This window comes from Rhea americana, unplaced genomic scaffold, assembly GCF_003343005.1.
Source record: "Rhea americana isolate MKP2758 unplaced genomic scaffold, rheAme1 scaffold_112, whole genome shotgun sequence".
In the NCBI taxonomy this organism is placed as follows: domain Eukaryota; kingdom Metazoa; phylum Chordata; class Aves; order Rheiformes; family Rheidae; genus Rhea; species Rhea americana.
The window spans coordinates 926,096-940,182 of NW_028185173.1; the positions used below are offsets into that span (position 1 = coordinate 926,096).

Sequence of the window (14,087 nt, forward strand, 5' to 3'; positions counted from 1 at the left end):
TCTAAAGTTCTGAGTCATCATCTAACTTTTTCAGAGGACTAGAAGACCAGCGGCCCAGGTTCAATTCCCAACCAATCAAAAAAAGACAAATCACTCCTCAGGCAAATCAGGAGTCCTGATTTAGGCTTACCTGGACTTGGATCTTTGCCAACATTTTAAAAATCACCTTTTAAAAATGTTCAAAAAGTCTATAAAGCCATCTCTGAGCTTTATATGTAGTGTTTGACATGAAATGCTAATGTTATTTAATTAGAAAATTAGCCAAGAGYATATTGGTAGAGAGGAAATCGGAAGATTTAGCTTTTTGGCAGTAGTATTCAAATCCAAAGCTCGTGGGTGGAGCTGGGGTGTGTGAAGGCACATAAATAGGCAGCAGGAACCGTAGCGTTCACACTGGAACTCCGGACACCTTCTCACCTGGGCAGGCATCCGGGAGAATAAACAAGGTAAGGCAATACGCACRTCTTTGGAAAGGGCCTGTTAAGACCTGGGCTCAGGTTACCTAGAGCCAAGCAGCTACTCAATGGAGAGGAAAGAYTGCAGCAGCTTGGGGACAGTTTGGTACAGCTTGCTAAGAAGAAAATGTACAGGGAAATGCTGTCTTTTCAGGCTAAAAGAACCAGGAAGGGAGGGGTTTTGTGGGGTGGAGAACTTAGCAAAAGCGCACATAGCTTTGCAGAGGTGAAGTTTTAAAAGAGCAGGTTTAACAATTCTCTTTGATTTCCTGGTTGGCAAATACTTTTCTTTTTTCAAGCATTACTTCCTCAATAYAGATCTAACTAGAAAAAACTCTCTAAGCAGCCCTGAAAATCCACTAGGTTTCATTTAACTTTATGTAGTTTTCTTCCTTGCAAAGGAGACTTTTCTCAAGGCAAAAGGCAACCGGTTGCAAAATCTTATTTTGTGCCTTTGAAACAGTGACTCTGTGGATGTTGAAGGTCTACTGAACCTCCCAATCGCAAAAAGCACTGTAATACGGATTCAAACTCAGCTAATGCCTCCTCTGCGCAGTCCCTTCCAAAGCCTAGAGGAATGTTGCTGTTTCCCCGGGCTTTCATTTTCACTGGCAGAATTTTAAAAGTTTCCAGCCCGCTRTAGTTTTTGCATGAATGTTCTGGATTTTCTGTATTTTTTTGGGGGGGAGGGGGGAGTATCTTAGGTCTTCCTATTAAACCAGTATCCACTAAACTGGTATTCTAGCTTTCAGGAGGAAATTCAATGAGAAACCATAGGGTTACCTTGCTGTCATATTCCCCTCTACCTCCCCCCAATTTGAAGAAGCATCCTAGTTGGACTGCTGAGGAGCTTCCCATCAGACACACCTCATCTCTATCCCCAAACTCCAGTGTCAGGCTCAGGAAGAGCCCTCTGCTCTCTTCCTTGCTTCAACTTGCAAGCTGCATTTCAGTTCTCACTTTTCCACAGATAACTCCTTATCTAGAGACTAAAGAAGACTTTTAAGGGGCAAAGACATGTTCTAAAGTTTCAACACCAGCATTAAGTTGCATCCGTGCCAATGACTCACTATAAAACCTAGCTTACAATTTACTTCTCATGGGATTTGTCATAGCGGCAAAATAGAGGAATAGCCTAGACAAGTTAATTTTTCAGCACCTATGCTACTCGAGTGCTTGGCTACTATAATTTTGAGAGACCTAGATATAGCTGTGCCTGCAGAACTTGAAAGTCCTTTTGGATTCTTGTAGAAATTGCCAGAACTTGGTTGTTTTACTGAGCCAATTCAATATTTGTAAAAAGAGAGAGAGAAATTAGCACCTAAGTGAGCATCTAAGAGGACTATGGCCCAAGGGGATGAACAGAGCAGTAGAAAGTGACTGATTTCATGGTGACGATTTGCTAAGCAAACATCAGTCTTCCTTTGTGTTCCCACCAGCGCAGGTGTTCCCACCTGCCTAGAACAGTTAATTTCAGCACTGACTCACCCTGCTACATATTTGTGACTTGAGCTGTCACTCAAGCACTGCACAGGCGGCAGTTTGGGAAGCACGGCAATTGCACGTTTCTCTCTTTCCCAGGAGCAGCCATGGAGAAGAGCTATATGTCGGTGTTCCTGCTGCTTGTCGCCCTCTCTTGTGCTCTGGCTAAGGATGCACCCAAGAAGGAGACCAAAGAGACCAAGGAGACCAAGGAGACCAAGGAGACTAAGCCAAAACTGCCACAAACACTCTCCAGAGGTAATAAAAGGGAAAAAAAAAGTGCAACCGTGCTACAGATCAGATTCCTATAGTAGTTCTAACAACTTAATTTCTGCTTCATTAACTGTCCTGCCCTGCCCTTTCCTCCCTGCAGGCTGGGGAGACCAGCTCACCTGGACGCAGACCTACGAGGAAGCCCTCTTCCGCTCCAAGACCAGGTACCCAGCCCTGCAAGCTCCCCAGCTCATGGCCCCCCTTAGTGCCTGCTGCACCTGTCCACCCCCCGCAGCCCCTAATGGGACACCTTCTTTTTCAGCAATAAGCCCCTGATGATTATCCACCACTTGGATGACTGCCCACACAGTCAAGGTAATCACTTCGCACAGAACAGCAGCAGCTTTTCGACTTCACGATATGTAATGTTAAAAAAAATTACTTACTCAATAAGCCTTAGTGAAATACCAACTTACAGAAGCAGGCAGAATATTTTAAATATCAGTGTCACATACCTTTTTTATTTTACCTCAGCAGGCACAAAAATACCTGTATTTCAGCATTATGCAATACCTGCATCTCTTGACGAACACAGGAAAGAGCAGGTTTTGACCCGTAGCAAGCRAATTTTTAGTTTGCCTTAGAATCAGCTGAAACTGATTGCAAGATTCTCGTCTGTAATAACTGAAATTTTCTGGAAAGGGAGAGAAAAGGAAGTATTCAGCTCTCAATATCCTTGATGTTTGTGACTGAATCTGACCACAGACAAATCAAACAAGGCTGAAACGAGTTTGGGGGGGGGAGGGGATTTCTAGTAACCTGGACTGCTCTCTGCGTTTCTGAACTTACTCAAGGGCTCCTCATCCTACCAGCCCATCTGTGCAGCAAGACCTTTGCTTCCCTCAACAGCCCCAGTAGCTCCAGAAGGAACTTGGCACAAGCATAAACTTCTCGCAAGACACTTCAGGTTGAGCTCCTACATCTCCACACTATATTGTCAGAGCCRTAAGGGCTGGAGCCTGAAGGCATAGTATTAGAATAGGTTTAAAGGGTCAAATACTCARATTCAAATTTGAGCAGGGAAATTTTGAAGAGATCTGCACTCACTGAAATTCTGTACCATTATACTTACTCTTTACACAAAATAATGAAGCTGAATGAAATAAAAATCTTTGCTGTAACTATAAACTAGGAAGTCTACCAGGCAGCCACATTTGAATCAATCAGTTCTTTTGAGAGATATTTTTTTAGGCTAATATTTCAAAGTATTTTTTTTTAACATTCTTTCACCATAGCACTGAAGAAGGCCTTTGCTGAAAATAAAGAGATACAGAAAATGGCTGAAAAGTTTATTCTCCTGAATCTTGTGGTAAGTTTCCTGATTATACTTCATTAACTGAAAGTAATGAACTTTTAATTATGGCTTCCCTAGCTATAATTACTCTGTTTAATAGCTAGGTTTGTTCTAGGAAAGATGGCTAGTACTGAAATATAAATCTCTTATAAAATCTCTCATTTCTAATAAATCTCTTGTATCTCTGTAATAATTCTCTCATCTCTAGCTATCATAACCCCAAAATGCAAAGAGATTCAAAGTTTTATTTAATGCTACCTAATCTATATTACTATCAGTTTGCAACTCCAGCTGTTAAAAGGTCATATCCCAATTAGCAAATTTCTTAAGCTGTAAAATTCAGCATTTAAGCTGTATTTCATAACACAAAGTATAAAATAGAAAAAATATTCTTGTAACATACTCTGCTGCAACTTGAATGAGAACCTTATCTGTTTTCTTTAAGTATGAAACAACAGACAAGAATCTCGCACCCGACGGTCAGTATGTCCCTAGGATTTTGTTCATAGGTGAGTGCCTTAAGCATTACTGCTGGTTTTGGTTTGAAAGTCTTGCTGCATCATGAGTCTCAAATCCTCAGGCATATTGACAGGAACTTATTCCAAGAGAAATATAGACTCTCTGAGTGTGTTTTGCTGCACATGTGAGAAAAATCAAAAAAAGGGGGGGGGGAAGTAGTTGTGCGAGACCCTCCTCCCAGAGGAGGTTTGCCTAGCCCAAGAAACAGAGCAGTGRCAGAAAAGCAGTGGTGCACTGCCAGAGGTGAGGACACTGATCAAAGCTCCACCTTGGCATGGGCAGGATACAGCCCCTTCACCACAAACCCATCCTCTCTCGCATGCTGCTGCTGCCTTGAGCTTGGCGCCCTGCTTCACCTGCACGCCACTGCCCAACCTGCCTTTGGTGCCCCTCCGGAGAGGGGAGAGCACCATGCTCTAGACCTTGAAGCTTTCACTGTCTAATTTAGATTAAAATTCAGACTAACCCCAGCCATGACATTAGTTTCGTAAGTCTCGAATTCAGCCTCCCATAATTTMATTGAGATTATATGATGCTACAGTCATTGAGCACTGAGACAGYCTTGTTCATGATGTTATTTCTGGAATGACCACAAAGCAGACAGGTTTCATTTTGCCACATAACCTCACAGGCTTCATAAAAACAGCAGTGATTAGATACATTTCAAGGGTTAGATTTTCAAAGCTTGATACCTAGTTCTGAGCTCAGCTTTCTTGCACTAACACCTCATAAGCATTTTCATTTTGGACATGTAGTGGCCATGCACGCATGCACCCATATATTCCTTCTCCCAGAGGAGTTATATAGCCTCATATACTACACGTGCATTAGCACATACCTTCACAAATCTAGGTCATAATGCACATTTCTATTCAYCATCCCCTCAGAAGACTTGGATGAATACTATTTTCTGTTGACCAAAGTGACTGTCCTTTTTTTTTTTTTAATTTGTAGATTGAAAGATGTCTCAGCTTACAGAGTTAATTCATGTACTATGCAATGACATAGGGTCTAAGGCTGATCAACATTACTTGGAATGAAATCTGTCCCCTCCTTGATAAGCATGCACACACAAGACTTAAAACTAAAACTTTGATTACTTTGTAGAACCAAGTGGTGTTGGCCGTTAGGGGAAGAAGAACAATACTCTAAACAGATTAGCAGATTCGTCTTGCAGAAGTGCTCAGGATGCAAGCAGAAAACTTTATCTTATACTTGGAGGTTAACCCTGTCTTCTACAATTTTTCTCATATTTTCCCAGATCCCACCCTGACTGTGAGAGCAGATATTACTGGAAGATACTCAAACCGTCTCTATGCATATGAGCCCTCTGATATTTCTTTGTGTAAGTACTGTATTCTCAAAGCAGTCAGATTTTTCATATAACAAGGAATAACACTAGACATTACACACTCTTGCAATCAGTACTTGCTGGAAGAGAGTTATCTAACACAAGGACAAGTTTGGGAAGAACGTAACTACATGATTCATACTTTCTTGTGACAGTAATACTCAGCATTGTTTCATTCAGTGTTGATATTCACATTTGAATTACATCTTTTAGTCCCACTGGAGCTCATTGGGTCTGCTTGACTTTAGCTTTCTAAAGGCTAAATCTAAAATCTTRGAAAATTAAAGGGAGTGCTAGACTTAGACTCACTGAGAACCATGGTACAGCCCTGGAGCCTTGAACATTCTTTGGCTTTGAAAGAAAATATAGGTTGTAGGAATTTGCATAATTCATAATGTCCACTGTAACCAAGAATTAGACCACAAGTACTCTCGCATACAATTACTATCTCCGGAAAAGTTTTGCTGACCTGGGCCGTGGGGAAGGGTCACATACACAAGCCTTCCCTTGCCACACAAGCATCATATAAGCAGCACAGCTCAGGTCTTGGAACTGCGAATATTTTGCAYGTGCATTAAGGTAACACGTTCTCTTCAGATGCAATTAAACAGACTGATGTTCATAAAACATTCGCGATAGGCTGCAGAATGGTGCATCAGAATAAATACATCCATATGGATTTGGGCAAAGACTTTACTATAAAAATGACAATTCTCTTAACATAATTGTAGTCARTGGCAGAGGAAGTTGCAACAAAAATAACATGTATAAATATTTTACTTCCAGTGTACTCAAATATGCAGAAAGCTCTGAAGATCCTGAAAACTGAACTGTAAGGGGAAGGAGGAAACCTTTGAATACCACAAAGTCTGATCTTCCATCTCTTCTCCACGTATTGACATTGGTGAAGAGACTACWTACAGTGGTTTTTAGTGATGTATAGTGCTGGCTTATATATATAAACACTATGGTTTTACACCAGTACTTTTGTATTGCGCAGCATTTTTAAAAGCTAGAGGCTTTTAATCATGAAGGCATACAGAATACTGTATGATCCAGCTGTAAAAAGTGGGGGTTTTTTAATAAATCCATTTCAAATGTTTACAAAGATGGTGCTATGTTTTGTATTTCTTTCCTACCTCATTACCACCTGCTGTTATTAGTAAAATCACTGTGTTACAGGAGACCACAACTTGCAACTTTATACATAAGCTCTACAGAAGGAAAAGRAAAGCTTTTTCTATCTTTGATTTTAGCAACTATTTAAGCTCTGTATTTCTCATCTTATTTTCTCTCCATTTGCTTTCTTAGAGCACCCAGAAAAAAAAACAGCATTGATAGTAAGCAACCTATCTCTAGTTCTCATTATCAGTACTTTCTGTAAAGATAGATAACGAAGTGTGCAATCATTTTACAAGAAATTTCTTTATCTTGCAGTTAATTGCATAGTAACGTGCACAATGGTTCAGTCTTTAAGAAATCACATTCTCAAATACAGAAAAGTCCTGAGACTAGAGGATGTGATTGTTTACGCATTTTTAAAAACTGGCTGCAGCCCTAAAGTGATCTCAGCATCACCTTATCTACTTGAAGAGCTACTACATAAGAGCTCCTCTTAAAAGATTCCTGCTTACATCAAAATTCAATAAAGCCTTGTGACGGTTATTAATAGGATATTGTATTTATAATCGATTTCATCATTGGTTTATGGCTTATGATTTCTTATTTACTAGCCCTAAAAGGGCTAAAAGTTGTAACTTAAAAAAGCCCTGCAGCTGGACACCACAGTATGGTACATCCCACCTGCCTTAAGGTTAGGTCAGAAGCAGACTTTCCATCTTCAGTGTCAAATATCTAAGTAAGCAGTGGCAACATGAAACACTTCACCCGACGCCATTACCTTCTCAGCTCTTTAGCAATTCCAGCCATCATTGACTGCCACTGCAGTCACAATTATAACCATGAGTCAGGAATACATTTGGCAGCGCAGGGCAGGGCAGGCAAGAGAAGCTGTAAGGATTTCAACTCAACGGAGAAGATCAAAGCTAACAGAGGCAACAAGCAGATGCAGCAGTTAGTGTAGCAGTGTCTGGGCTTTGCTTAGAACTTCTGGGGACCTTTTTGGAGGTTTCTGGGGACCCCCAAGGAACTAGAGGGCAATTGCTGCTACAAGGAAAGGGAAACTAAGCAAGGACAACCACACGACGCCTTAATTGCCCCTGGGAAAAGCTCTACCTAGGTGTAGCTGCTGCTAACAAGCTCTCTTGGTTGCCCCTGATCAGAGGGAGTTGGAGCCTTTGACCCAGGTGGCCCTTGATTAGGGCAGGTCAAGCACCCTGTGAGTCAGTGCTAGGGAGAGGCCTATGTAAGAGCCAGGCCTAGCACACAGCTTACAGAGGCAGTGAACAGACGCAACAGTTAGTGAAGAAGGGTGCAAGAAGGCACCTTTGTTTCTAATCCTAGTAGTGTACACTTCCTCAGATTCGCTCATGACACGCCACAGAGCACATTCCGCAGTAGCTGTTGGAGTTGCTTCAACAGCTGTGCCAGATGCTTCAACCTAGATGACTCTCTGACAGCAGATGCACAGTTCTCGGGCTGCAAGGGAGTGCTTGAGATGTCTCCRTGAAGCCTGGGCTGACAGTCAGCTCTCTTGCAGAAGGTGGGCTGTTGTTGATGAGTTGTGTTGTCAAGTAAAGGAATTACAGGAGGAAGTCAGTAGGCTGCAACACACCAGTGAACATGAGCAAGACGTAGGGTATTCTCAGAGACCGTACAGCTCARGAGTTCATACAGCTCAGGAGTTCCAACCCTCCACAGTAGTGGAGGTGCTGCAGGATTCCGTGCTGCAAAATGGTACATTGTAACACTGTAGAAGACGGCTGGAATCTGGTTACTCCTCACTGGTCACATCGAGGAACAGGTTTGGTGCCCTCCACACTGAGGAGGAACTGGGCATGGCTTCAAGGGAAGCAACTAGACCAACAGACCCTGTGCCTTGCGGGAACACTCAGAAGTGGTAAGCGATTGTTGGGGGTGACTCCCTGCTTCAGGGGACAGAGACACCTCTCTGCCAACCTGACTTCTTGTTTGTTGCCTGCCAGSAGCTTGAATACAAGATACCACGGAGAGACTGCCAAGGCTTGTCCRTGTATYGGACTATTACCCTCTGCTGCWCTTCCATGTGGGCACTAATGATACCAAGGGCAAATYRGAAACCAATCAGGCTTTCAGAGCTCTGTGGGTGGTGGTCAAGGGYCTGGGAGCCCAGGTCATTTTCTCCTCAAGCCTGCCAGTAGGGGAGAAGGGTGGGAAGAGGAGTAGACAGATTTTCCTGGCTGCACYGCTTGTGTTGGCAACAGAGGTTTGGTTTCTATGATCATGGGACCCTGCTGGAAKATCGACAGCTAACAAGGAGAGATGAGATCCATGTCACTAAGCAGGGCACATGTGCCTTTGCCCACAGGTTGGCCAGCTTAGTAAGGAGGGCTTTAAACTAGGAAATCTGGGGGAAGGAGAGAGTTATAGAGACAGGGGAGTCAGCAAAATTTGGCTCAAGTTGGGGTGCCTCTAGCAGGTGCATGCAGCTGGGGAAGTGCATATAGGACAYGACTATGGAGCATCCTCTTGCACCCCTCCTCAGCAACCTGCACACTYAATTATCTCTCTGAAATGCCTGTATACCACTGCACATAGCATGAAGAATATAGGGGAAGAATTAGAAATCCGTGTGAGGTCACAGGGCCACGATCTCATTGCAGTTAGAGACATGGTGGAATAGCCCACATGACTGGAATGCTGTCATGAATGACTCAAGATAAATGTGTTCTATTGCCCCCTGTGGAATTAGTTTCCAAAAGAACATCTCTAATGTAGATTAAGTCCTTTTTTTTTTTTAATCACAAATTTAAAGAGGCTGAAACYATTAGTAGGATAGAAAAAGTTTAATGCAACCAGTAGCTTCATATCTCTCTTGAAAACTAGAACAAGTCACATTAAGAGTTCTGAGACATGATAGTTTTTAAAGCAGTAACAAGTTCAGTGTTTCCTCAGTAACCCACTCACACTCCAGGATCATTAATCATATTTATGAAATCAGAACCACTCAAAACCAAGCGCTAAAAACAATTAGGGGGAAAAAGTAGGAATTGTACTGGCCATATGGTATTATTTTAACCTTTATACTCCCTCTTCATAAGCCTTTTCTATTTATTACATTTATGTACAAAATGCAGAGCCAATCTAGACTAGGAAAATTAACTATTGCTACAAACAGCCATGAGATGATCAACTTCTTGACACATACCACAAACAGATGGTTACTTGTGTAAACAAGGCAGCACTCTAAGAGCAGCTGTGTACAATTATTTAACACCTCACAAATAATCTGAAGGCTCTAAGTCCCATTCCTTTTAGCATAGGCACACGATCTTACTGAGTGTAGAGGTATGTGCTTGAAACAAAYGTCCATGCTTCCAGACTTACGAAGCACAGTAACTCATAGATTAAACACCAGGAGATGGCGCTGATAGTGGATGTYGAAGAAACAGTAAGAGCTTGCCGCTCACTGAAGAGAAGCTTTTCTTAACAAGTTCTTCACGTCCTTCTCCACGTTCAGGATCAACTATTCCTTTTGACTCCCCCAAAGCAACTTTTCTGGCACCTTCAAATCTAGAAGTGTTCTGATGAACAAGTGTTTAAACTTTTTTGCCTCTTCTGCAAAAGAAAGAAGACACCTCCCTAGTAAAGGCAGAGCCTATCAGAACCCACTTTCACTTGCACTTACTGTCTCCTAGGAGTCTCAACTTCATTCAGCTATAGTAATCCTTAGCAGATGGTCTTAATACTTTTCTTCTTTTCTTCCTGTACCTCCTTCAGAGTTGCTTTTCAAGCTACAACAGCTGCTTACCATACCAGAAACAGGTACTTACTGAAGAAAAGATACTGTACAGATCTGCAATGCAGTATGATTAAAACAACTGGAGCATTGTGCACCGCTAGCGTAAGATGCCCAAACTTCTACCACACTGCATCACTTGTATCAGAGGTTGGACGATGGACCATGCTTTCSTTCAGCTCAGACAGTACAAGGATACTGCACAACCATTTAGACTTTTTATTTTTTTAAACAAACTACTGAAAATGCCAGATTTTTTTTTTAATACACTTCAATCTCTCATCAAGTCTCTTAGCATATATTCCTGTTACCCAGCTATATCATCGTAACAATTTTACACCACCTGTAAAAGTAGTTGTACAACTTTATAGACATCAAGTTTCTTACATTAACAAGATGACAGACCACTATTGATTCTGATGCTGTGCAGATATCAAATTTCATTCACTTCCTAAAGACAAAAGTTTCAAGTTACTCAGCTGCAGATTACATTTTCTTGATCTTCTTCATTCATTCTTCTTTTAGTGAAGATGCCCATTAAATAAAAAAAAAAAAAAAGTATTTTTAGTCTCGTAAAGGAATTTTAAAGCTACTAGAAACCCAAAACAAACAGGAAAGAGGGGTAGGGGACTGGAGACRACTACAGAAGTCCATTAATATACACTTATGTGCACTACAGAAAACAACACCTTCAAGTTCTATTTTTCTCTTTTTACTCTAGTAGAAGACTGAGACACCATTATTAAGACATGAAAATAAGTTTACTCTTATTCATCCTAATGGCTAACCAAATCACACAGCTCCAARCACCCAAAATATGTTTTTATCATTTTAAGGAGAAGCCACATGACTCTCTGTAATCAATGAACACAGCAGAAGATACTTGTTGTTTCTTAGACATCAAAGAAGCGAGTAGTGCTATAAAATTCACTGAATACAATTCACCACATCAATTGTTTAAGTAYTAACAAAGTTATTTAACCAGCTCTGAGCAGCATTCTGACTCTGTCCAGGTACTGTATATACATTTCAGCTTCAAGATAGAGATTCTTAGAAAGAGGACMATGGGAAACTAAAGACAACAGCTATGGACTTCTTTAGAAAGAAAGTTTTCTTTTGAGTACATGGAGATTCCTACTATGGAGAAATGCCAAACTATGGAGAATTCATATTTTGAAGTAGAGGGCACAGGGAGAAGATTCAGTCCTGTAAAAACTTATCAAAGAAATGCACTAGGATTTGCACGAGGATCCTTTTGGTTCCTGTATCTGTAAGTCAGCCAGACTCCCAAAATCTGAAAACAAAGGACAAATACATCATTAAGCAGAGTGTCATCATCGTCATCATCCCAACTTTCAGGAGTTTTACAAAAATTGGTTTTAAGCACAGAACTCTGATAATGAATTTTYAGTCCACAAGTTTAGGATACTTGACTACTGTTAAAATTGCGTTCACCAGATTTCTTAACCATTAGAAAAAAGAATGCACCTTTTCAGAAAGAATTTGCATCTAGCAATGATAGAAAACAAAAACAAAAAATGCYAACACTATACCCACAATGCTAAATAAAATATTTAGTATGGAATGTCTACTTCAAAATTATTGTTTTTTTTCCTCCCTCCCCTCAAAAGGTTATCCATAAATCTGCTTCTACTGAAATGATAGATAAAATAATCTCTCTCAAATTGTTCCCTGTGCTGCTTAACGCAATTTGCAGAAAGTTTATGGAAATTACAGCAGCAAGGGCTATACAGCAACTTAAGCAAAATCACTCTGTCTTCTGTCCTGACTTCTCTAGCAAAAACAGGAAGGAGTTGCAGGGGGGAAGATTTGAAAATGTACTGGAAGAGCAGCCTTCTGTTAAAGTGGTCGATATAAAAGGAAACATTCTCACATGCTCTATTGTGGAGCTATGAAAGACCTTCCACGAGGAATTTTTTTCAGTGACAGACAAACAAGTCTAGGTACCATCTAGATACTAAAGCAAAGAGTTGAAAATATCAACCTAATTTCAACCTAATGCTCAAAATACAATTCACAGCACAGCTCTTTCAGTGCTGTATCTTTGCACTGTGGGAGGCATCAACAAATAGTAATAATAATACATAAAAAAAGCAGAAATGTATGTGAAGGAACAGGCAGAAAAACAAGCTAAAAGCAGCAGCATTCCTTTATTATTTTAAGAGGAAGGTAAAGCTAAACAGCTAACTTTCCAGAAAACTTGAGCATGTTTACAGCATCACATTTTAAATATGGTATTTAGTTGCAGTTTGTAATCTAAATAACAGAAGTTTGTGAAAACTCCCAGTGTTGAAAAAGACAAGCCCTCCTTTTGATAAACTTAAGCAAAGTGACAGCTTGAAAAACTTTATGTAATTAGTTATTTGACTCCTAAGACAATAGTGAAAGTATCTGTAACAAACCCCCTAAAATTTAAGGCTTTGTTCTTTGAAACAATTAAAGGGGAAAAAAAGTCTTCCGTTTTCAAAYGTGCTCACTCACCTCTGTGAAACTGAAGAAGAGTCCTATGCCTCCAACAAACCTCAGTACCATTCCAGAATATTCTTCTATTACCAGTAAACATGGTCGACATTGGTGGCTTCTAAAGCAATCCTGTAAGAAAATGTTCTAACTGGTTAATTGCACTCCACTTTCTGACACACTTTACTGACTGAAAGCAAGCAATTAGCTCTATAAAAGACTGCCAAGCACAGGCAAAACTTTGACTTTTAGAAGTCTACAAAAAGCAACCAAACATAMAAATAACAATGGAACCCAGCCTTTGCAGAATGCTCCATCATTAGGTCTCCAAGAAGTTAACTAGGGAGCTTAGTATCATTGTAAAAACTTGTACATTTGTTAAAAATCTCAGGCTTCTACAAAAATAGTTGTACGTYTTTGAACACAATGAGAGAAAGTTGCAAGTACGTTCACCCTTTAAACAACTTACAGACAAGCAGGTTTCATTTGGATCAAAGGTTCTGAATCCACAACAATTCAGATTTCTCTCAATATCTGTTCTTGCGCTGTTTGTGTTGTTCCAGCCAACCTCTAGAAGTTGACTCTAGAAGGCATAAGCATATAAATATTAATAGAACMGGTCTTGCACTTTACTGGAAACCAATATACGAGGTAAAGTTGATGAAYCCCTCCTCCCTACTTTGATAAAAAGAATAAGATCAAGGGTACCRAAAGCATAGCCCAAAAAGACACTTTATTTCTTTGCTCCCATTCAGCGAAAAGACACCAAATGACAAATACTGTTGCACTGATCCTAGCCTTGTTCCACCAATTAAGTACTACTTAACAACTAAAACTGGGAGATCCCCAAGTTAAACAGGATAATACACTAAAGTATGGCTTAACATTCGAACAACTTCAATAGCTTGTGGAATARCAGCACCTAGTGTAGTTTATGGTCATAATTAATTTTCCTCTTTTTCCTAAACCCAGCAATAGCATTAATAATGGAACATGTAACTAATCTAATTGAGACTGCTCAGATTTTTAATGAAACATGGGCTTACATGCAGCAAACAATGATCATCTAGTCATTATCTCCTTGCATACTTTTGGTGCAGTAAAAATTATTCACCATATCCCATAGTTTTATTTTCACACTTATGGGTCACCTCTGTACCTAAAGCAGTCATCACCTTTTCAGTTACACAAGAACAATTCAGTGGCTTTATCACCTATACATTATGATTACTGTAGATTTTCATCAGCTTATCTGGAATTTCTGAAAACATGATAAAGTCAAGGTACCATGCTGCTAACTGCTAAACTTGTAACCAGAAACCTAAACAGAAAGCT

General features: G+C 40.4%; 2 protein-coding genes across 2 annotated transcripts in view; one reads left to right on the plus strand and one right to left on the minus strand.

Annotated features, from left to right (window-relative positions):
• The first annotated feature begins 405 nt into the window (after positions 1–405).
• Positions 406–6,275, plus strand: AGR2 (anterior gradient 2, protein disulphide isomerase family member). Its single transcript, XM_085316047.1, has 8 exons — positions 406–446; positions 2,037–2,195; positions 2,311–2,374; positions 2,473–2,525; positions 3,446–3,519; positions 3,950–4,013; positions 5,285–5,368; positions 6,161–6,275. Exons 2-8 carry the CDS (start codon positions 2,045–2,047, stop codon positions 6,208–6,210), a joined length of 540 nt encoding a protein of 179 aa, XP_085172173.1. The 5' UTR covers positions 406–446; positions 2,037–2,044; the 3' UTR covers positions 6,211–6,275.
• A 4,195-nt stretch (positions 6,276–10,470) lies between these two features.
• TSPAN13 (tetraspanin 13) overlaps positions 10,471–14,087 on the minus strand; it is a 17,719-nt gene continuing 14,102 nt past the window's right edge. Inside the window, exons 4-6 of the mRNA XM_085316307.1 lie at positions 13,222–13,335; positions 12,774–12,884; positions 10,471–11,565 (exon numbers count right to left, since the gene is read on the minus strand). Coding sequence (XP_085172433.1) covers positions 11,491–11,565; positions 12,774–12,884; positions 13,222–13,335 — 300 coding nt within the window. The 3' untranslated portion in view covers positions 10,471–11,490. The remainder of the gene's footprint in view (positions 11,566–12,773; positions 12,885–13,221; positions 13,336–14,087) is intronic.

Excerpts from the sequence above, each read along its gene's own strand:
- AGR2 (XM_085316047.1), top strand. The coding sequence starts at position 2,045 with ATGGAGAAGAGCTATATGTCGGTGTTCCTGCTGCTTGTCGCCCTCTCT. Across the intron at positions 2,375-2,472 it reads CTCTTCCGCTCCAAGACCAG|CAATAAGCCCCTGATGATTA; the intron begins GTACCCAGCCCT and ends CTTCTTTTTCAG. Across the intron at positions 3,520-3,949 it reads TTATTCTCCTGAATCTTGTG|TATGAAACAACAGACAAGAA; the intron begins GTAAGTTTCCTG and ends GTTTTCTTTAAG.